Genomic DNA, 24,871 nt, shown 5'->3' with positions numbered 1-24,871 from the left:
CACAAGATGCTTCATTGGTATTAACATACAGTCAAGGTTCTTTACAACACTGTACTTGGAAAACCTGTCACTGCTACTACAGGTTTCTCTAAAGGCTGGTGTTCACAGAGCATAAAGTTGTCTTCTCTAGGTAGAAGCCACTGTGGGCTTCCTGCTAAGTCATACCTGACTAGATGAAAACACATCTTACAGAAGCTGGGATAGGGCAATCTATACTCACCTACATTGTATCACAAAACTTCCGTTATAACTTCTGCCTGTATTCTTCGGTTTGGGCACACATTTAAGCAATCCTGGACTCTTTTACTATGCCACAAGAACAAATCCTTCAACTTTGTTAACACCCCCACCACCTTTCTCTCTGCTCATCCTGTACTCAATACCAAAACTGGCACTTTTCTACCAGGAATACCTCCAACCTTGACAACTTCCCAAACCCATCTGACCCCCCAGCACATTCTACACACATCTACCTTTCCTCTCTGTTCTAGAGAACACTTAATTAGTAATGTTCCCCCTGAGAGCAGTTTACAGGCCCCAATACCAATGTAAGACACAGAATTAAGAAATTTTAAAGTAGCCAAAGAAAAAGCAAATTCCAAATAGGATTACCAATGATCCCCAGATTTTTAATAAAATATTTTCTTCACTTTTGCTCTGCCAGTCCAAGATTATCAATTAGTAAACTTAACAGGAATACTTTTTAAAAGCTACAAATTAACATTCTCCCAGCAATGAACAATTCCATTATTCTTTGAAAATAAACATTAAAACAGGAGGGCATAGGAATGCTTTGGCTTCCACACAAACATAAGTAGCCAGATAAAGTTGCATAAATCCTGTTGTACACAACAATTCATGGAGTCGTAGCCTCAATACCAGGTACTCCCAGGGCAGCAGGATCCATACTTGATACCAGAATAGAGCACATAGCACACTGGAGAGATTTCCCCAGTGAACGTGGTTCCATTACATTCTTTTACTCATATAATGTTCATACCATTTTATTTAGCAGATTTAATCTTTAAAAACCATTTAAAAAAAAACAAGTAAATTAGAGAACCATCCATGGCATTATTTAAAATGGCCATAAGTAAACAGTTGCAGATGGCTACTAGGCAGTGCCATATCTAAAGGTACAGCATCCTCACTAAAGCAAGCAGAGGGATTGGTGGCAAGAATCTGCTTTCATCTGTCATATCCTTAAAACAGGACAGGAAGGAATGAGATAGCCACCACCAGCTACCCACTGAGGTCACAAGTGGCAGCTAAAGTATACCAGAACTCTCTACCTCTGGGACCTCTGTTCTACTCCCTAAGCAACATTTTCTTGATAATGCTTTCATTTCTCCTCCTAGATGGACAGAATCCTTTAAGAAGTGACTTTTACTATTCAGACAGCTCTTGCACCACTTTTCCTTTCTTTTTTTCCTTCTTCTTTTTGATGTTGTCACTGTCCTAAAAAAAAGAAAGAAAGAAAGTGTAAAGTACCCCCCGACAAAACATTTTTGACAAAAGAAATCTGGCAAATTGTACAGTCTGTTCAAAATCTCTTAGGACATTTGGGATCAAACAAATTTTGCCTGTGACCTTCTCAGTGAAGTCCTAAAGGTCTACTTATATAATTTTACCCATCAGCAACATAATTCAACCATGATCCATTTTAAAACTGTGAGTGTCCCTACTTAATCTGTCCAAAGGGGTGGGCAGGGCAAATCCAGAACACAGGGCAGCACCATAAGAGGCAATGGCTGAAACCCCATTTTTACAGAATCACTATCCAGGCCTAAGCCAGCAAAAAGGCACACATAGTTTACACATACCCCATCTCCAACCTTGGCCCCACTTTCTACTACAGTTTTGGACTTCTTATCCTTCTTTTTTTTCTTCATCTGAGGAACTGTTGGGGTGATCTCATCACTTTCACTCTCCCGCCTCCTCTGAGATAAAAAAAATAACAATTCATGAAAAGTTAGAAATGTGGGAAGTTATCAAGAAGGATCCAAGTAAACCCAAAAGTTTTGTGCCTATAAACTTGAATAGTGGATGATTTATTAACGATTTGAAGATGGCATCTTACTAAATAAATGTATAGTAAGCCATGAGTCATGCATTATGGATGTGCTAAAACAGCTTGGAGTATAAAAGACCCTGAGAAACTGTCTTAGTGAACCAACTCTAAGACCTGCTAGTGCTCCCTTAGGTGCTCAAATAAAAAAGGCAAAACAAAAATTCACATTTGACAAATCCACAAGTTCTACCCACACAGCTTATTACCCATCACTCAGGATTTTAACTGCAGATATAACATATGAGGCTCTAATGACAGTGGCCCCAACCTCAAGACAATGTTTCTCTGCATAGAAGCCTTGGCTGTCTTGGAATTCTCTTTGTAAACAAGGCTGGTCCTGAACTCAGAGATTCCCCCTACCTCTGCCTCCCATCTGGATTAAGGCCATGCATCACCCCACCCCCACCTCTCATCCCCATCCAAGGTTAACACTGAACCCAATAAGCATTAAGTATGAGACAATATTTGTATGTAGACCACAGCATGGATAAGCCTACCTTACTAGCCAGAACATGTGACTGGACTACCTTATTAAACACACTGGTCTATCTTGGAATTATCTCTTGAAGCACATTTTTTTTTCTTTGTCTTTCTATTTGTTTTGAAACAGGGTTTCTCTGTATAGCCTTGGCTGTCCTCAACACAGAGATGCCCCTGCCTCTGCCTCCTGAGTACTGGGATTAAAGACACTACCACAGTTCAGCTTAAAACACATTTCAAACAGATCACACCACTCACTTTTGTGACTTTTACTGCGTCAGCATCTAATTGAGGGGCTTGTACTTCTTTAGCAACCGGTGCTTTCTTGCCAGAATCGCTGAAAGACAAAGAGGTAATATGAGGTTAAATTCACAGAAGAGCTACCCATAGTGGTACTGTCATAATCAAGTCATGTCCCTTGTTATTCAACTATATGGGGCAACCCTAAAGCCTCCATGAAATACTGATACTGAACAGAAGAACTCACCAGCTGTTTTCGCATAATAGTGATGGTCCATAGTCCATGCTCTGACTAGTAGATAAGCTCAGGCTTGTACAGTAGTAATAACTACCTGGTCCAGGTAACAAGGAGTCCAGCAAAGAAAGAAAACCGAGCTGCAGCACTAGGGCCTACCTGTGGCCTAGCGTTTAGCAGTTACCCGGATAAAACTTTCACCTCCTCTTGGCTATGCAGTCCCCTGCCCTCACTTGGCCGAACGGCTAAGTGTACTACGTTGCCCAGTCTCCCAAAGACCCCACCCGTACTACCCAGGCTCAGATCCAAGGCTTTTGAATTGCTGGGGCACGTGAAGCGTCGTAAGGGCTGAGGGTGGAATAGGAAGGGACAGGGAGACAAGTGGGACTGGGGTACATGATGTAAAACTCACAAAGAATCGAAATGAAAAGTTGGAAAACAAAAGACAACTGAATAATTACCCAAACCCATATTTACCTATAGTCAATATAATCCTGTTTCCAGGTAGCAGGGGTATTGTCTGTGGGTTTGCCATGCTTGTCCAGAAGGCCCTGCTTGATCATCAACTTCTTCTGACTGGCCTGGAAGCATTTCAAACATTAAACTACTCTCAGCACGGGAAGTAGCCATTATGATTACACACCAAGGCTTAGACCTAGTCTGCATAGCCCATCATAAAGTTTCTTATGTATTTTCAGCAGGGTTTCATGCCCCTTAAAATACTGTCCTGTATCCTTCCCTCTCCTCTTATTGTCATCAATATCTAACCTATTCTTCACAATAGCTTAAATGAAAAGTCCCTGAATCCATGATGTGGTCAAAACTTTCACTGTGGATACTCCAGGAACCAAAAGACCTCTCCAAATACTTGATAGTCATAGTTCACCAACCCAGTGTTATTATTTAAGTAATGCCCTACTGTTTCCTTCAACTAGACTGAGAATCTCTGAAGTCAACACAAATATAATGCAGCAAGGGCTACAACCTAGTGTCACTGACCTTCGGACCTAAACCCCACTTGCGAGGATACGTGTCTCTTTCCATGATCACCCTCTTTATCTTGGCTACTATACCATGGTCACAGGTAGAAATCACTGCTGTAGTCATCAATGCAACAGCTGTAGGTATTAGAAAGAGAAAAAAAGAGAATGTTTTGGTAATAGATGAGTTCTACTGTTTTATGCCTTTTTAGAACCCTGGGCTTTCCTTTGCATGCTCTCTCTCTCTCTCCACCACAAGAAGCATCTGAAGTAATGTTAAATTTACCAAATTAAAAAACAATAAAAGTAATTGAAGAAACATAGAACAAGACATGCACCTCTGATGCAGGAATGATGCATAAACCACGGTCAGGCCTACAGAACATTTAAAGTTTTAAGCATCTCTGCTATATATGAGAATGGACTTTCCACAGATATCTGCTCATAGAACTGAGACAAGGGATCCTGATGACATGACTTATTTCCAGTGCAAATTAGTTATTAAATGAATGGCTTAGACTTATTGAGAAGGCCACAGAGCACTATAAGATGTAAAGGATAATCAATCCAATATTCGCTACCTAAACATTTTACAAACTAAGTCACCGATCCACCTGGCATTAGTGAGTAGTGGCCTTTAATCCCAGCAATTAGGAGGCAGAGGTAGGTGACGCGAGTTCCAGGACAACCAGGGCTACACAGAGAATCACGGTCTCAAAACAAAACAAAACAAAAAACAGTCACTGATGAGCATATAAATGTAGACTTCCTTCTTAATTTATACCTAACTAACCTGTCCCTTCGTTATCTGTACAAACACCAGGAGATACCATGATTATATAAAAATCAAAGAACCCTGACATGTGATTGGCCCACAATGAACCTAGCTTTGATAACGCAGAGCTCAAATTTGAGAAATAATGGAGGCTACTCTTCTCCTTACCCATGCAGATAGCTTCCCCCTTGGTGGTAATGACCACAATCTCTTGGTTGACTTCAATGCTATCCTCATATCGGAGAACTCCAGGTAGCATGATCTTGGCCCCATAGCAGATTGCATTCACCTATGGACACATGTGAGGACCAAATGTTACATATCCATTATCTCTGTTCCACTTTCATACTGGAACAGAGGAAGACTGTAAGGGGGAGGTAGACTGAGAGTAAGAAATAGGAATAGCACTGATAGCTCACTGACTACAATGCAGTATGAAGGGACATAGAACAATAACAAACACATATCATGTGCTAGCAATTGCTCTAAAAACTTTACACATACTTCAAAAAACCAAAGACAACGTTAAAGACGGCTCAGCAAGTCTGATGGCCCATATTTAAAAAGATGGAAAGAGGAAAGTGACTCCATAAATAATGCTGAGATCCAAACACACTGCAGCATGCATGTTCTCAACACATACATGGATCACAACACATCCATAATAAGCATAAATAAATAAAATGCATCCCCACCTCCTTCATCATCAACTTTACTTTTATCATGTCCATAAGTATTGTCATCTAGACTATACCTAAACCTGGGGGCCGGAGAGATGGTTCAACAAGTAAGAGTACTTGTTACTCTTGCAGAGGACTTGTTTTCCCAGCACCCAAGTAGCCCTCAACCGTATGAACTCTTATCTAGCCTGATCTTTGTAGGAAACAGGTATGCATGTGGCATAGACGTACATGAAAACAAAACACTCATACACATAAAACAAAACAAATCCTGTCCAGAGAAATAACTCAGCAGTTAAAGGTACTTGCCCTGATGTCTGACTACCTGAGTTTGATCACTGAAACCCACATGGTGGAGAGTTCTCCTTGACCAACCTCCACATGTGTGTGCACATACATATAAATAAAAATGTAATTTTTAAAAAACTGAAAACCTGCCTCAAAGTTTATCTGCCTTCAAAATGCTCTTGAATCTTTGTCAGGAAAAAATAGTGTACGTAATACAAATGACGCAAAAAAGAGACACCCAAAACCAGGTGTGTTAAATCACATCTACATTTCTATACAGAATTTATTAGCTGTAAATATAAGGACACTTTTCTAGTTAAGTGACCCCCAAAGCATGTTTATACCTTATATCATCTCATTGTTCTCAACAAGATCTCTTAATGACCATATTCCAACCTCTCTTAAAATTCACCCAGAAGTCAGCAGTCTGACTGCAGCACAAAAAAGGCACATCTCATTTACATGATGATGTGCTTAAGCTTTCTTGGTTGCCCTTAGTGTTCAGACCTTAGTATACTTCTTCAATTTTTTTTACTTTATTATGAATTACAACATATGAAAGTTTTCAGAAGACTTACACATATTTTTATTCAAATGTACATAAATATCTAACCAAACTGTTACACGTACAAAATTTGTCTTTCACACATCTTATGACCACATAATATATACTTACATTATTGGGATTATTTCTGATTATAAGGTAATACAGTAAAAATGGGATGAGAGCTGATGATCAGGTCAGTGAAGTCTCGATTATATTGTCTCAACTGATAATGTACTTCAATGTACATTAACAAAAGAAAGCATTTCATTGAAATCCCTATAGAGTAAATAACATACCTCTGAAATTCTACAGTCCCAACCTTTACCCATTGAAACAATCATTTATAGTAGCTTAAATGAACCAAGACTATTTTAGGCATAGGCAGAACACAAATTAAAGGAAGTCAAATGTTAGATATCACTGATACTTGAACAAATTTGTTTGGGAAAGACTCATAAACTAAAGTTACCTTATTTTAAAATACAAGTAGATAGACCTAGCATTAAAATTAAAAGTGACATACATGGTTTTAACTTAATTTAACAATCTATCAGTAATTGTTTCCATTATTAATGGAACCTATACAATGGGGAAGGGGACTAACCACAGGGAAAGTAAAAATATGATAAATATGATTTCGCAATGCATTTCATCTTTGGTAGCACATTCTGTGCAAACATGGATTCTTAACCCGTAACTTACTGCACTATCTTTCATAACCAGACGTTTATGAGATGTCAACAGCTTTTCCAAAGGGTAAACAACACGCCGCAAATAACTCTCATCCTTATGGTTATCATATAGCCACTGAGCATCGAGTACATCATGCATTGTCACCATGTGGTCCTGAAAAGCAGTCAGATATTAAATTCTATGTCTTCATATTGTATACCCAAACTTTTTACAGTTGAATGTAACTTTACATTGTCTTCTAGTCCAGGCTCATATTGTGAGTCTTTAGAATCTCCTTTAAGTTACATGTTGACATATTAGAACCAAACAGACACTCCATATTTTGGTACTGCTTGGAATGGAACCCAGGTGTTTGCAAATGCTTGGTAAGTGCTCTAACACTGAGTCACACCCTCTAGCTCTAGACAAGATTGATGTAGACTAGGAAGTGTATGAATAGAGTAATACTCTCTACTCAGTCATTTCCTTTAGCCAATTTCAATGTCCCAAAGTTTAATTAACAGAACAAGGAAGCTTCCCTGAACTGAACTCAACACTTTGGAGTCTTTCCTAAGAAGATGTAAAGCAGACAAAGTTCTATCAAGGACATAGAATATGAGTTAGTTCAAAAGCCCTCCAGTCCTGAGTACATCTTTAATCTCAGCACTCAGAAGGAAGAGGCAGGTGGATCTTCTGTGAGTTTAGGCCAGCCTGGTCTACATACAGAGCAAGTTCTAGGACAGATAAGGCCATACAGAGAAATCCTGTCTTTGAAACAAACATAAAAAAACCTCTAGTCTCCTATTTACATACCTTTTCACTCATGACTCCAGAACGCACCCTCCGAAGTTCCTGCATCTGACCACCAACTCCCAGTAACAAGCCAAGATGTACACATAGTGTCCGAATGTAGGTGCCAGCTTCACAGCTCACCCAAAAGATTCCTAAGATAAACATGAACACACACACACATTCTTGAGTAAATGATTTTTACTCAAGATTTTTACATGATTTTTACCCCTCTAACTGAACCATCAAGATTACAGAAAATCCTAGGCATAGTGGTATCCAACTTTAATCTCAGGAGGCAGAAACTGGTGGATCTCTATGAGTTCAAGGCCAGCCTGAATTACATACACAGGAACTTGCAGAACAGATATGTAATGGAGAGACCCTACCTAAACTAACAAAAAAGGTAAGAGTTAATAACTGGAGCATGTACAACTGTACAACATACTCAAAGTTTCTGTTCCTAATAATAGAATCCTTGAGAATGCAATTGCTTGTGAGTCTAAAGCAATTCAGCTTGATATAGGCCTAATGACCCACCTAATCTTCTTTCAGGATCATATTCTATCATTTTGCTCTCGTAGATAGTCCTTACTCGAAGCTGCCTCTTTACTGCAGCAATCAGTGGGGGTCGCTGAAACAGGGCACCTGTCAGAGTTTCCAGGGCCTAAGAACAAAGCACACACACACACACATCATTATGTGGGCTCATTTTTAAATAAGACAAAAGAGTTTAAGGACCTAATTCAAGTACAAAGTTTTCTTTAAAAAAATTTAGGAGCCAAAATGTCCTTTAGTTCAGTTCCCTTTTTTCAACTACCAAGGGATGGCTCAGCACTAATCAGAACTTCCCTCTCAGAAAGACACGGTTGGGTAAACATTACCAGTTGTTCTCCATCCATGAAACTAGAGCAACCCATTCAAAGGGCACAAGAGGTACTAGCCAGGAAAAGTTCCAGGAGTTCAGGCACCCAACTTATCAAAGGTACCCTCCCTATACAGACTTACCCTAGAAAGCTGAGTACCCCCTTCAATAGCATTGTGCAGCCGGACAATTCCCACATACTCTTTGCCTGAAAAATGACAAAAGAGTAGTCAGGTGTGGCCACTTAATTTTCTGTTTTACAAATGTTCTATCATTGCCATTTTACATGGCAGAAACAGCAGGGAATCCAACATTATGTTCCAGTACAATCTGTACTGACAGACTTCATGTTGTAGACAGAGAAAAAAAATAAAGATATTTTTTCTTGTGTCAGATACAGCACATGGCAATAACCCATACCTAGCATTTTCGTTGCTGAGATGGGAAGATTGAGATTTCCAGAGCAGCATGAGCTACATAGCAAAATCTTGTCTTAACAAGAAAGGAAGGAAAAGGAACACACACACTTACTTTAATGCCCGATGTGATGGCAGAGACAGATGGAATACCTACTGTAGAGTCTGACTGGAAAAGACCTTGTACTTTAAGCAGAAGTTTCTTAGATGAAAATGAGGGAAAGACACTTGAGACAGAAGCATGACCAGAGTTAAGAAGCAGCAAGCATGCCAGGCAAGGGTGATACATACTTTTAATTCCAGAACTTGGGAGGCAGAAGCAGGTGGATCTTGGGGGCCAGCCTGGTCTAGAGTTCTCAGACAGCCAGGGCTGTACAGAGACAAACAACAAAAAGCAGCAACAGCAAGCAGAACTGGACATGCTACAGCACTAAGAACAGACTAGTTGATTCAATATACACAGGTTTATTGTCTGGAACTCTTAAAAAAGAAACCTCCTGATCTTGGCAGAGAACAGTTCAAAAAGTTCAAAAGCCCTCCAGAGAAACCAACTCATACTCCTGCTTTAAGGTTTTATTTTCTAAAGAATCAGTTTCCAAGAGCCAAAATGTATTAATGAAACAAGCAGTTTTCCCACATCCCTCTATAGTCTCTTCTACATACCTGCACTCTGTTGTGATTTCACCAAACGAGTGGCTCGTTCAATGCACACAATTAAACAACCAGTCACTTTGGGATCCAGTGTGCCACTATGGCCTGTCTTCTCTACCCGAAGTATTCGTCTGATCCAGGCTACCACTTCATGGGAAGAGGGGTTAGAGGGTTTGTCAAGATTAATGAAACCTGTCCTAGAATAAAAAAAGAAGTAATTGTACCACCTGTCCTTGTAGTCTCAAAGACAGCATGAAAAGTTGAAAAGCAAATTACATATATCAGCTATATATTCAGGGTAAAGCTTTTCTAAGTTGCAAATACTTCCTTGAATAACTAATGTGAAAGCATCAGTTTCAAAAGAACTTAAGTTTGGACACAGCTTTTTCATCATGCTTACCTGATATAATCCCCAATCTCCCTCTTCAGAGGATTTGAACCACAAGGAATAGGTGTATAGTGTGTTGTCCTTACATTTAGCTTATCAAAATTCTAGAAAGCAATAATATCACATCACATAACATAAGCTTAATAACACATCAACAGAAATAAAACAAGAGTTAGTAAGTAATACTACCAAGAGCTGAGAAGGTGATGCACACCTATAATCCCAGCACTCGAGGAGGCAGAAAGAGAGGCAGGCAGTTCTCTGTGAGATCGAGGCCAGCCTGGTCTACAAAGAGTCCAGGACAGCCAGGACTACACAGAGAAACCCTGTCTCAAAAAAAAAAAAAAGAAAGAAAAGAAAGAAAAGAAAAAACAAAGAAACAAATGTAGCACCACCATGGTAGCCCTTCAAGCCCATAAATGTATAGTTTTGTTTCCATTATTAACACTATCATTGGTGTAACACACTACTAAGCCTTCTTATATACTGGGGAAATTCCCAATACTAGTGAGAAAAGAACAGATCTGAGTATGTATAATCACTGTTCTAAAGAGACTTGTTGAGGGTACTATAAAGAACAAAACAGCTTTGACTTTCTCAGATCACACAAACTGAAGACGGCTGGCAACTTTCTTCAGCATGGCCAGCTTGGTTCTGCTCCAGATACCTCTCTACCTCTGCTCTTCATTTGTCTGTCCCCTTTCAGCCTCCTGCCTAAGGCTTAGCCACCAGTTAGAATTCACCAACTGAAGCCCATCTTTCATCATCAGTTTAGTTTCATTATGGCCACTACAAACAGATTTTTTTAATTGTCTCTCCCATCTCTAGTTAAGATTTATCACAGTGGAGACCATGTCTACCTTGTGTGCTAGCTATTTTTCCAGGGCCAACATAAGAAATGACAGTGAATTATAATCAAGCAGAAAATCAACTTGGTTGAATGATATAAACAAACCTCACAATTTTACCAACATAAACATATGGTTTATTAAAATTCGTGGTCGGTTCAGTGAAATGGTTCAGCAGGTAGGGTACCTGCTGCCAAGCCTGACAATCCAAGTTCAACCTCAGGAATTCACACTGTAGTTGAGAATAGACTTTTACATGTTATGCTTTGACTTCCACATGCATGTTATGTGGAGCGTGCACCCCCATCCCACCTATACTCCGTAATAAATTAAATAAGAATTTATATTAAAAATGCCTCTTTGTTAAGAGGTCTCAACTCTATAGCTGGTATCCACTTTATGAAAATTGTAAATTTTGGTTCAACCCATTATTGAAACCACCATTTAAACCCCTAAATAACCTATAATTTCTATGACATGCAACTGTAAGGCATGCTTCATAGACTAACTCCGAGCACTTATAATGAGAAAATATGAGCAACTAATAGATTCAGTGAGGTTAAATGACTAGCTTAAGGCCACATACAATCCTGATTCAAAGGCATCTATCTAGCTTCAAAACTCCTAGGTATTGAAAGTCTACAGGAGTTGATTTCAGAAGTGCAACTGGCTAAAAACTGATAGCAATTAACATTTTGGTGACATGCTGTATTACAGAACGTTGGACAAATTACAAATTTAAAAAATAACTGAGTCCTTCATCTCAGATACATTGAAAAACTGTCTTAATGCAACATTATTTTGGAAGTTTTCTAAATGTAAAACATGCTGGCAGTAAGCATCCTTTACTTTTATTTTTTATTTCTTTTTTGGAAGACAGGGTCTCTCTACGTAACCACTGGAATTAAAGGCATGCACCATCATGCCACAGCCCGGCAGTAAGCATTCATTAGCTGTTTAATTATGAAATTCAAGCATTCATCTGATTCACAGAGCACATACCTTTAGTAACAAGGGCCACTGAGAAGTATCCAATTGAGCCACTTTGGATTCTGGTTTAATAAGAAATTCTTCAGCATGTTGTATTTCCTTCAATAGAGCAGAAATATATTATCTTCCCTTTTAATTTTGGAAATACATGCCTTTTAAACAAACAAAGGATGTGATTTCCCGAAACCGAGGTCACTGGGACCTCTAAAATAGAATTGAAAAAGCTTATTCAAATTTAGGGAGTCTAAATATCTTAACAAAACCATGGGTCTGTTGGTGGAATAGGGGAAAGAAATTCAGGGCGAATGTTTTACCATTTAGTATGCCATGCATGACAGTAAATTTCTCTTGGGAGTTGTTATTTCAGGTTTTTGCTGGGTCTGTATAATGACCAGTAAGTGCCAGCATATCGTTTGGGAATATTTTAAAGCATTTTTGTCTCGGTCAAAGCAAAATAAAATATTCCTACTCACAGCTACATCTTCTTCTTGTAATGGCTTCCGATCTTTTTTCTTCTTATGCTTCTTTGGGTAAGTAATTACTACAAGAAACAAACTCAAGATTTGGAGATTTCTTTGAAAACTAAACTCAAAGTTTAAAATTAAGTCTAAAATCAGGACAGACAAAACAAAGTATTTCTAAGTTTGTAATTACTGGAGAAAACTTATGGTTGTGAGGCCAAATACTAGGATGGCTTGGCTGGTAAATGACTCTAGCACGTGTTTGCTTCCCTCTCAGGTTCTCCACGTGGCTGCGGCAAGGCCAAATATACTTGGGGAAGCGCTTGTCCACAGGCTGGAAAGTTCCACAAACGACCACTGCACTGTCCATAAGGGCTTGTGGTCTGTTAAAATTTTTTTCCAAGTCCGCGTTACACTCGCTCCCAACTCCTCTCGCCTTTTCCTTCCCCACCCTTCCTCTGCCTGCACCTTTCTACCCTCATTTCAGTATGTCCTCTCTAGTGGTGGCAGAAATGCTACCCGTCTTCTTTATCACGAGTCGCCACCACAGTTTTAGAAGGGGACCCGGGTGGAGTCTTTTGCGCAAGGCCTGTATCTAATGAAGCCTGTTCAGTGGAGAGTTGGTTCTGTAACTTGTGCGTCCGCCAGTAGAGCCAGAGCCGAGAGCCAAACTGCGGGCAGGAAGGCGCAGAATCGCGCGGGTCACGACGCAACCTCACTACCACTAACTCCCAGCTGGGTGGGAAGCCACGCAGGTCTCAAGGCATGGCCACCTAAACCCCTTACCTTCTGCATCCGCCATCCTGCACTGCACCGCGTGCGTCCAGCCCAAACGGCCACAAGCTAAGAACTGCAGACTCCTACTGAGACCAGTCGGGCCCTGCCTCTAGGACCCACCCACCGGTGCTACCTCAGACAAGAAAAAGGAAGTAGCTGAGAGGACGCCTGGGAGGGGGGTTGTGGAAGGGAGGAGTCTCGAGGAACGCGCGGGCTGTCTACTCAACCCCATTGGCTGATTCGGCCACTTAGGAGCATATACGCATGCGCTTAGCAACATAACCCCCCCCACACCCTCCACCCCCACCCGCTAGTTCCTAGCGCGGGATGGAACCTTAGAGTGGCAACCGCAGGCGCAATCTGCTTGGGTGGGCGTGGCCTCTGCTGTGCCCGCCTCTTGATTTCAGTCTTCGGGTTCAGCTTGGACATCCTACTTAACGCTCTATAAATAGTAGCTAATGTTCACTCACATCGACATTTTCTGTTTGTTGTCATGTCAGTTTCAATTGAAAAAGACATTAAGGTACAAAGACTGTGAAAGTGAAAGCTGTTAAGTCCTTGAACCCCTAGCAAGGTGTGGCTGTTTGGCCAATAGGAATTGAGTGCGAGCCTCGGGTAGACTTTAAAATTTTCTAGTAGCTACTCAAAATAAAATGGATGAAAGTGATTCCAGTAGTTACTTTTACACAACCCTGCACATCTGGAATGTTATTTTAACATTCAAACAATATGACGCAACATGTAATATTTTACTTTTTTGCATGAAGTTTTTCCAGTGTGTTTCACACTTTTAACCAGTACACCTCAGTTCGAATTCCACGGGATATCAAGTGCAGCTCTAGTGGCTGCAATATGTAACAGCCAGGAAGTAACAGCTCCAGGACTGAGCCCTGAATTTTGTCTGGTAGGTTCTTCTGGCTGTTAATCCCAGCTACTGCCTTTCAGGTTAAATCTCTGGAATATCCTCCTCCACCCTATTTCCTGTTCTACCTCTGTAGATTCTTTTGGCTTCTTGATACATCACCTAACTCTAGTGAATTTCATAGATTATTAGTTATCTAATACTTCATTGTAGACGGGATTGTTTGCCAATAGTTTTCCAGTTAGTTGCTGATGACAAAAAAAAAAAAAAAAAAAAAAAAAAAAAGTATTCCTATTCTGCCAAGATCAGATTTTTTTTCATTTCACTTAAATTGGGATTTTCAAACCCAGTTGTTTGTCTCGAATTTATTTTGGTAATAATGGTAATGATCAGAATTGACTACTCACAGATAAGATCCTTAAATTAACTATTATATTATAAATGCTCCAGTAGTAAATATTTGGCTGAGTAAATCTGAAGTACTTATTTGCCATTGTTCACTGGCTTCATCTTTGTCCTATATCTATGCTCAAATCTTTTAGGAAAGATTTTTGCTTTCAGAGAATTCCTGAACCTAATGGGTTTTCTTCACCTTTACTTCTCTCACCATCATTATAATGTCTCTATTTCTCCAGTGGCCTCCTGCAGACTCACCTATTTCTACTTTCCCTAAACACATTGTTTTAACATAGCAGCCTGAAAGTGCCACTAAACTCAGGTCCAGCCTGTGTTAAAAATACTTTTTAAGGGCCGGGTTGTGGTAGGTAGTGCACACCTTTAATCCCAGCACTCGAGATACAGAGAAGGCAGAGCTTTGTGAGTTCAAGGCCAGCCTAGTTTACAGAGTCAGTTCAAGAACAGCCAAAGCTCCACAAAGAAGCCCTGTCTTGAAAAAAAAATAATAATAATTTTTAAGGGTTGGTAATAACGTTCGATTGACAGTGGAGTGTTTGCCCAACATAACCAAAGTTTAGCCTTAGGCTTGAAAAATAGGCAAAGATTGAGTACTTTCAGACTTTGTTGTGTCTAGATCACAAGACCCCAAAAGACCACCAGGAGTTGAATCTGTCACAAAACACATGAGGATCTTTTTATTACAAGCTATAGTTTGGGCTCACACCCTTACTGCCTCATTGGTTGAGAGTCAAGAGCCTTGTGCTCAGGTTAGGTGGTTGATTTAAAGAGTCCGGTCCCTCCCAGCACCCCAAACCAGGGGAATTCCTGCCTGGCAATCGTCTTTTGGTTGAAACACTAAAGGGGATGTTGCATTTTGAACTGATTGGCTATAGGAAGGCCCCCAAAACCATTAACTGTCTGGCTTCCCTTGTTTGGCTGTCCTAGGGGAGAGGGGTGATCTGGGCCGGTTTCCTAGCAACTAGTGGGCAGGAAAAGAATGCAGTAAGGCTGGCTCCTCCCCACAGGTGACTGGACATGTCTCCACCTGTCTGGCCTTTGTTCAGGCTTGTGCTTTAAACTTTAATTCAATAATTCAAAAAACTAATTTTTAATTCTTTGGCCTCTCAATTTCTCCTCTTCAGTGCTGTGGAAGACTGAATTTCTGGGGTTTAAGGCATGGTGGCACACATCTTTAATCCCAGCACTCAGAAGGCAGAGGCAGGCAGGTCTTTGTGAGTTTGAGGCCAGCCTGATCTATAGAGCAAATTCCAGGACAGACAGAGCCACAGAGAGAAACCCTGTCTAAAATAAGTCACTTGTTAATAGAGTATCACTTTGTAGCCCTGAGTATCTCAGATGTTGGTTTATAGATCAGGCTAGCTTTGAACTCAGAAATCTGCCTGACTCTGCTTTCAAAGGCATGTGCTTAAGGTTTATTATAGAAATGTTTTAAAAATGGTGTTGTGATCTTCAACAAATGGTGCTGGTCCAACTGGATGTCTACATGTAGAAAAATGAAAATAAATCCATACTTTCACCCTGCACAAAACTGAAGTCCAAGTGGATCAAAGACCTCAACATAAAACCAGACACATTAAATCGGCTAGAAAAAAAAGTGGGGAATACCCTAGAACTTATTAGCACAGGAGAAAACTTCCTGAACAGAACACCAACAGCACAGGCTCTAAGAGCAACAATCAATAAATGGGACTTCATGAAACTGAAAAGCTTCTGTAAAGCAAAGGACACTATCAGCAAAACAAAACAACTGCCTATGGATTGGGAAAGAATCTTCATTAACCCTTTATCTGACAGAGGGCTAATATCCAGCATATATAAAGAACTAAAGAAGCTGAAAAGCAGCAAACCAAGTAATCCAATTAAAAAATGGGGGACAGAGCTAAACAGAGAATTCTTTGTAGAGGAATATGGAATGGCAGAGAAACACTTGAAGAAATGCTCAACCTCATTAGCCATTAGGGAAATGCAAATCAAAACAACCCTGAGATTTCACCTTACAGCCATCAGAATGGCCAAGATGAAAAACTCAAGTGACAACACATGCTGGAGAGGTTGTGGAGAAAGGAGAACCCTCCTCCACTGCTGGTGGGAATGTAAACTTGTACAACCACTCTGGAAATCAATTTGGCGCTTTCTCAGACAACTAGGAATAGTGCTTCCTCAAGATCCAGCCATACCTCCTAGGCATATATCCAAAAGAGGCTCAAATACACAATAAGGACATTTTCTCAACCATGTTTGTATCAGCCTTATTTGTAATAGCCAGAAGCTGGAAACAGCCCAGATGCCCCTCAACTGAAGAGTGGATGCAGAAATTGTGGTATATCTACACAATGGAGTATTACTCTGCAATGAAAAATAAGGAAATCATGCAATTTGCAGGTAAATGGTGGGACCTGTAAAGGATCATCCTGAGTGAGCTGTCCCAGAAGCAGAAAGACACACATGGTATATACTCACTCATATAGACTTATAGGATAAACCTATAATCTGTCCATCTAAAGAAACTAATCAAGAGAGAGGACTCTGACTAAAACGCTCAATCCCCACCCCGAAAGGCAATGAGGATGGACATGAGAAGAAGAAAACAGGAAACAACCTAGGAACCTGCCACAGAGGGCCTATTAAAGGCTCTGCCCTGCAGACTATCAAAGCAGATGCTGAGACTTATGGCCAACTGTTGGGCAGAATGCATGGAATCTTATGTAAGAAGTGGGAAATAGTAGGTTATGGAGAGGATAGGAGCCCCACAAGGAGAGCAATAGAACTAGAAGATTTGAACACAGGGGTCTTCCCAGAGACCCATACTCCAACCAAGTACCAGGCATGGAGATAACCCAGAACCCCTGCGCAGATGTAATCCATGGCAGTTTAGTGTTTAAGTGGGTTACATAGTAATTTGAAGAGGGACTGCCTCTGACATAATCTGATTGGCCTGCTCTTTGATCACCTCCCCCTGAGGGGGGAACAGCCTTACCAGGCCACAGAAGATGACAATGCAGCCACTCCGGATGTGATCAGAAGGAAGGAGAGGAGGACCTCCCCTATCAGTGGATTGGGGAGGAGCATGCATGAAGAAGGGGGAAGGAAAGTAGGATTGGGAGGGGAGGAGGGAGGGGCTTATGGGAGGATACAAAGTGAATAAAGTGTAAATAATAATAATAATTTAAAAAAAAGAAAAAAAGACTAAAAAAAATGGTGTTATGGTTATGGTTGTCAAAGACTGGGAGTTAGACTCCCCGGTAGGCACATTAATAAGGAAAGGGTTATGGCTAGGTAATGGTGAATTTCCAAGGTGGCCATCTTCTTGTTCCTCCCCTTCCTGGCTGGAGACAAAAGCCTGACAGCTTAAAACAAAGGTATTGTAAGTTTTTGTCCCCCACCAGCAGCGCTCCCTTCTGATGCACTGGTCAACAGATTTAAGGCCAGATCAGGACATGGCACATGACAGTTGCAGCCAATCAACCATCCTATTTTTTTTCCCCCAAACCAACTCTAAATTACGCAAGGAAAATTTTTCAGAGATTTAAAAGCCCTGGAGAAGAGACTGGATTTTTCAGTTTTCCAATCTCTCCCTCTCCCCTGGTTTGCAGGTCTTTTTCTCTATGTTCTCTGTACCTCTGGTGCATGTATTTCCTCACACTCAATAAACACCTTTCTTCAACTGCTGATTCTGTCTCCAGTACATGAGATTTTTTTCTGCTGCTACCTGTTGTGTTTCAGATTTCAAGCTCCATTATACTCTTTTGTGTGTGGTATACGCAAGGATGCATTCACTCATGTGTGTGCATGAAGAAACCAGAACAAGACATCAGATGTCTTCCTCTATAATTCTCTGTCTTAAGGCCTTGAGATAGGATCTCTCATTGAACCAGAAGTGTCCCATTTCAGCTTAGCTGGCTAGCCAGAAATCTCTCAGAAGTCATCTGTCTCTGTGCCATCCCACAAATGCTGGGGTTCTACACATGCACTGCCATGCCTGGCTTTTTTTTTTTTTAACAAGGGTGTTGAGCATACTCACGTTCTCAATTTTCAAAGCAAACACTGTCACCCACTGAGTCATCTCCCTAGTACTTGGTCTCTTAACCAAAAACAAAGTTTATTAGAAAGGTGGAATTTGGAGTAGCCCTGGCTCTCAGAGAGTTGTCAGGGAGGGAGTGAAGGTACTGGGGATATGGCCCCCACCATTCCTATCGATATGGGTCCCGCTTCCCACACTCCCACCACCGCTCCACGGGCTAGGGCTAGGATATCCCCAAATCCTGTCGCTCCCTTGGCACTGAGACAGGGCTACAGCCAGCCGCCACCGCTGCTGGCTGGGGAGGGGGCCTGTCCCCCAGGCCCTCCTCCCCATTGAGGTGACCAAAACGGAGCTGTGGCCCCGCACCTGGGTGTTGCTGCTGCTCATCTTGCTGTCCACCCTGTGGTTCTGCAGCCTTCTACAACGTCTGGATCCTTTTCCTGGCTATACTCGCAATCCCTGTGTGTGCTGTGTGAGAACATGAATGCAATGTGGAGAGTATGAAGATCTTGAGTCTGCTGTTGCTCCACATCAAATACCTGTATGGGCTGCAAGTGGGGGTGTGAGGGCTCATCACTTCTCTCCTACACAGCCCTACATTGTGGCCTCTAACCATCAGGACTCCCTCAACCTATTTGGGATGATGGTGGTGCTGCCTGATTCCTGTGTGCCCATCGCCAGTCATGAGTTATTATGGACTGGCTCTGCTGGGCTGGCCTGCTGGCTGGCAGGAGTCATCTTAATTGACTGGAAACTCAAGGAAGTTACCATTAGTATCACGTCTGAGGTGGCCCAGACCCTGCTCACCCAGGATGTGAGAGTCTGGGTTTTTCATGAGGGAACAAGAAACCACAATGCCTCCATGCTGCCCTTCAAACTGCCTTCCACCTCGCAGTACAAGCTCAGGTCCCCATTAGCCCCACAGTCATGGCCTCCTATTAAAACTTCTACTGCAAAAAGGAAAGCCATTTCATCTCAGGAAGATGTCAGGTGTGGGTGCAGCCCCCAGTGCCCACAGATGGGCTGACAACCAGATGACATCCAGTTCTGGCAGAGTCTGGCACTCTATGCTAACTGTTTTCTGGGAGATCTTCACAGATCGCCCGAGTGGAGATCACTGTCTGAAGAAGCCTGGGGCGTGGCCGAGGCCTGGCTCTGAGCTCTCCTAGAATCCTTCTCATCGTCCTCCACATTTCCAACCCAGGGCCTGAAGCAGGGCTAGACCTTCTTCCTGGGTCCCCACTTTCTACTTTCCCTTTGGAATCTTCTGAAGTGAATGTGGTACAGCATCGCCCCATACCCTTTCCCTGCCCCACCACGAACTCTCCTGCGTAGGTGCAGTCTCTACTCCAAGCCCCACAAGCCATCTTGTCTTGTTGGGACACTTACCTCCCCTCATCTCAAGTGGCTCATCTGATACAAGGGTGGGAGGTATTCCATCCTATCCCTTCCCTCGTGGTTTCTGTGGCCTTCTCTCCCGCTTCACCCCACACTGGACAATGGAATCATCTGTTCTGTGGAACAATCAATCCATCACCCACCCCCAAGTTCACACATACCTGCTAGTGAGGACTCCTTGCTCTGTAGCTGGAGGCTGAACCTGAGCACTTCTCACTGGCTCACCTGGGGACCGTCCTCAGCACTGTATCCTCTATGGGGTCACCCTCAATGGGGCTGGCTCTTGTAACTCAGAGGCCTCATTCCTGCCGGTGCCAGGGGCTGAGCATACTCCAGATGACAATTTCTGCTCCCTGCTGTCACCCAGGTAGAGGTCTTCTGGCACCATCTAACCAGATTCTGGATAGGCAGACATCAGAATCTGCACTCACTCGCTGCTCCCTGGGGATCGAATCTGACTCTGGCAAGAGGGAGAGAGGGCGCTTAATTTATTTCTCTTTCTTTTGAGTTACCTCTTTCTCTGAACCAATTTTCATTTCCTCCCAGTGGCATTGACCACCCCCTGCCTCCCACTCTAAACCCATTCCCAAGACCAAGAGGTAGGCCGGGGGCAGAAGGAACAGGTGGGATCCAGTTTTGTGGGGTTTGTTTTTATTATCTGGATAATAGCAAGCAACTGAGAATAAAGAGAATGTGAGAAAAAAAGAAAGGTGGAATTTGACTCATCTGTTAAAAAACTACAGGTTTAAACATTGAGTTTGATGTATAGAGTTGGCCTTCATTATGTATTGATTCCATATCTGAAGACTAAAAAAATAATTTAGAAAATATTATATCCTTACTGACCATGTATAGACCTTGTTTTCTTGTCATTATTTTTTAAAAGTATAGTATAATAACTATTTACATGACATTTATATTGTATTAAGTATTGCAAGTTACCCAGAGATTGTTTAAAATATGCAAGAGGATGTGAGTAGGTTCTGGAATCAATTCCATGCAGATACAAAAAGATGATTTTGTATCTATATCATCGATTTATGAAAGATAAAGATTGAGATATCACAGCTTACACAATGCAAACATTTATGTCCTCCATTTAGGTTCCTAGTACTGCACAAGAATCCATTACAAAACTTAAAAATGCTAAGAAGCCATTTCATTGTGCTAAGGAGGCCTTCATGTTAGAAATTTAGACCATAAAATGGGAATGGTTTCTCCTAGTTCATGCACACTATATGATCCACTATCATGGTTCTGAGCTCAAGATTTGAAGTTTCCTTTGGTTTGTATTTAAGCATAGACTTATTTCTCTTATAAGTTTCTCAGAATGTATCTTATTGTGCTAGATTTATATACATCCTCTTTTCTGGATAGAGGGAAGAAACCCCTCTTTCATGATGTGTAGACATACTGAAAATCAAGATGAAGTGAGCTTTTTTTCCCCCCTTCTACTTCACGGAAGGCTTCTGCTTTCCTTGAGCATACCTCAAAGACTGTTCATGCTGTGTCAACCCCAAATCATTTCCCAAGCCTCTGCTATGCTATGACACAAAGATGTATGTCTCCTGCCTTTTTCTACAGTGTGTATTTCACTGTAGATTACAAACAATGGTGATGCTAACTTGTTTAAAACTTAGTTTCCTTGTAAACTTAAAAAGGACTCTTGTAAGGACTCTACAGGAAATCACCTGCATCCACCTCTCAAGTCAGATGGACTCCAGGTAAATACTGCCAATGTACAGCCTAAGTTTTTCACCTATTGCCTGTTTCAGATGGTAGGATTCCTCCCCTTTTCCCTAGATTTGGGACTCCCTTCCCCAACTATCAAAACCATGAGTCCCAAAGTTTGAAATGTACACCTAAAAAAGAATTTCTTCCTAACCTACTTAACTTTGCCTTCACCCCACATATATGTTCCAATATCCTGTCAAGTACGGGTGTGTCCTACATCCAAGACAGTGCCCAAGCAGCTATCCACAGGTGCTCCAGTCTAACCTCCCCGGTTGCCTCAGCTGGACCTGCATTTTCCTTCCTGGCCACAGATGTTCTCATAGATCTCAGACAGCAAAAACAAGCAGCTCTCCCAGGACTTGGCCAGCCATCCCTATTCTTTTAAGATCCCCAAAGATGTTGTCAGCTTCAAGTCATCAGGAATCAGCCATTAAAATTATATATTTTATTTATTTATTATATATACACAGTGTTCTACCTGCATGTACACCTGCATGCCAGAAGAGGGCACCAGATCTCATTATAGATGGTTGTGAGCCACCGTGTGTTTACTGGTAAATGAACTCAGGACCTTTGGATGTACAGCCAGTGCTCTTAACCTCTGAGCCGTCTCTCCATCCGTAAAAATATTTATTATTTATCATTTATTATATATATATAATGTTCTGTCTGCATGTATGCCTGCATGACAGAAGAGGGCACCAGATCTCATTGTAGATAGATGGTTGTGATACACCATATGGTTGCTGGGAACTGAAATCAAGACCTTTGGAAGAACAGCTAGTGCTGCTAATGTCTGAGCCATCTCTCCAGCCCCAGGGATGAGACTTTTTGAATACAATGTCCTCATTCCCATCTCATTACCCCTTCCTAAGTGTGTCATTTTTTAATTAAACAAAAAGGGAGGAATGTTAGCATACAGGCATTTCCACTAGCCTGCCTTTCAGGGGCCTAGCAGCCTCTGACGTTACCACCTGTCACCGTCAGGTGCACACCAGGTGTGTGCTAGATAAGAAGGACCCCATCAGCCTCTTACTCTCTCTCTTCATTTACTTCACTCTCACTGTCTCTCTTTCTCTCTCTGTCACAGGTACCCCCTTGTCTCTTTCCCCTGTCCCCCTTTCCCACAATAACCTCTTTTATACCAGATCTGTTGTGTGGCATTTTAATCCATATTAATTGTTATTATAACAGTGATGATATCACTTATTGGGAGAAAATCATTGTGGGGATACTGATGAATTTTTTACATTAGCCAATCTGTAGGTTGTGATTTTAATATAAACTTGACTAATCATGTCAAACATCTTTTTATGTGTTTATTTGTATGTTCTCTTTAGTGATATCATTCATGTCTTTATTTTCTCATTGGATTATTAGAGTTTTGTTTGTTTTTCTGTTGAGTTTTAGAAGCTCTTTCTCCAATATTCTTATTTATTTATTTATTTATTCATTTGAGACAATGTCACTTTGTAGCCTAGTGGCCTGATATGCACTATGTAGCCCATACTGGCCTCGAACTCATGCCAACTTTCCTGTCTCAGCCTCTCACATGTTGGAATTATAGGTAGACTCACCATTGCCTGGCTCTCTTAGTCTTTTGTCAGATTGTATAATTTGAAAGTATTTTCCCTGCACGTTTTATTGTACTGTTAACAATGTGTTTTGTGGAGCAAAGGTTTAAATTTCAATCAAATCCAGTTTATTACTGAAATTTTTTTGTTCTGTTTTGTTTTTTTGAGATAGGATTGCTGTGTGTAGCCCTGGCTGTCATCCAAACTCAGAGATCCACCTGCCTCTGCCTCCTGGGTACCGAAATTAAAAGAGTGTGCCACCACGACAGGCTATAGATTTGTATTTTACACGTGGGATTCATTTATTGCTTGCTTTTAAATTTTAAAGATTTATTATATATATATATATATATATGTATGTTTGTATACCATACAGGTGCTTAAGGACCTCAAAAATCAAAAGAGGACATCAGAAACTAGAGGTACAGATGTTTGTGAGCTATTATGTGGCAGCTGGGAATTGAACCCTAGTCCTCTGCAAGAGCAGAAAATGTTCTTAACTACTGAGTCATTTCTCCTTGTGTGTGTGTGTGTGTGTCCTTTTTTGAGACAGAGTCTCAGAATATATCCCTGGCTGGCCTGGAACTCACTATGTAGTGTAGGCCAACCTCAGTCTCAAAGAGATTCTCTTGCTTCTACCTCCTGACTGGAATTAAGGTGTCCAGTTTTTCATTAATTATAGTGTTGGCCATAGGTCTTTGTATATATGCTTTAACAAGTTAAAAATATTCTCCCTCTGTTCTTTGTTTACACAGATTTTTTTTGTCATGAATGAGTATTAGATTCTGTCAGATGCTTGCTTTGTTTTACTTGATATTAGGACATGGCTTTTTACCTTTGCCTATCAGTCTAGCAAATTGTGTTTATTAGATTTATTTAATGGACAAGCCTCCCATGTCTTAATAAAGTCTACTTGGTTACAGTATACAATTATATTATGTGTTTTTTAGTTCTGTTCCTACATTGCTTAGGAATTTTGTGTATATATTCATGAAGCATATTGGTTTATAGTTTTGAAATTCGCAGACAAATGGTGGGATCTAGAAAAGTTCATTTCCTTTTTAAAACCTTTTTCTGATCTAGGTATCAGAGTAACAGTGGCTTCATAAGATGAGTTGAAGATGCATTTGATCTGGATTTGGTACAAATTTATGTGACTTTTAAGTATATCTATAATGATGATGTCAGGACTTTCTTATGAGATATGAGAAACAGTATAATTTGTAATAAAAAACAACTTCATAAAAACAAAATAAGAAAAAAATCCAAGTTTCAAACTTAAGATGGAAATTTGGAGGTGGCCTCCACTTACAAAGAGTTATCCTATCTAAAAGTATACCCTAGCACTTCAGGCTTTTAAGTCCCATGCTTCAAAATGAGCAGGGGGTAGGACACATAGAAAGGCCCAGGCCTCCCAACCTTATTATTGACATTCATACCGATACCTAACTCCCCAAGTCTGTTTATGATTTAGACTTTCCCATTTTTCTTCTGAAAAAAATTTCATGGCTTTTTTCTTTTCAAGTCTCCCTTCTTCTTATAGTAAATGAGTCAGATGCACAATCCTCATGACCATTTAAAAATGTGGCATGTGCACCATTGTTACTGCCATCTCATTGGCGGCTGTTGGAGCTACCACCGCGGCATTAGCCATGAGTCATACTGGGCAGACTGCTCAGACCCTGAATAATCATTTAGCCAATGTAGCTCAT

General features: G+C 41.0%; 1 protein-coding gene, 1 non-coding gene and 1 pseudogene across 2 annotated transcripts; 1 reads left to right on the top strand and 2 right to left on the bottom strand.

The window, feature by feature from the left end:
• Positions 1-608: 608 nt before the first annotated feature.
• On the bottom strand, positions 609-13,321 carry Dkc1 (dyskerin pseudouridine synthase 1). Its single transcript, XM_021626933.2, has 15 exons — positions 13,163-13,321; positions 12,389-12,456; positions 11,928-12,014; positions 10,090-10,181; positions 9,702-9,886; positions 8,766-8,830; positions 8,298-8,424; positions 7,782-7,912; positions 6,999-7,142; positions 4,950-5,070; positions 4,026-4,144; positions 3,504-3,607; positions 2,810-2,888; positions 1,824-1,940; positions 609-1,458 (listed from the first exon to the last, which is right to left on the bottom strand). The coding sequence occupies exons 1-15, from the start codon at positions 13,176-13,178 to the stop codon at positions 1,390-1,392; spliced, it is 1,524 nt and encodes a 507-aa protein (XP_021482608.1). The 5' UTR covers positions 13,179-13,321; the 3' UTR covers positions 609-1,389.
• Positions 7,401-7,532, bottom strand: LOC132650211 (small nucleolar RNA SNORA36 family). Its single transcript, XR_009588594.1, has one exon. It is a non-coding gene; the product is annotated as a small nucleolar RNA SNORA36 family (small nucleolar RNA).
• Positions 13,322-17,641: 4,320 nt separating the features above from the next.
• LOC110540116 (1-acyl-sn-glycerol-3-phosphate acyltransferase alpha-like) lies at positions 17,642-19,622 on the top strand (annotated as a pseudogene).
• The last annotated feature ends 5,249 nt before the right edge of the window (positions 19,623-24,871 follow it).

This window comes from Meriones unguiculatus, chromosome X (genome assembly GCF_030254825.1).
Source record: "Meriones unguiculatus strain TT.TT164.6M chromosome X, Bangor_MerUng_6.1, whole genome shotgun sequence".
NCBI lineage: Eukaryota > Metazoa > Chordata > Mammalia > Rodentia > Muridae > Meriones > Meriones unguiculatus.
The sequence above is the reverse complement of the archived record's forward strand: the minus strand, read 5'-3'. Positions and strand labels throughout refer to the sequence as shown.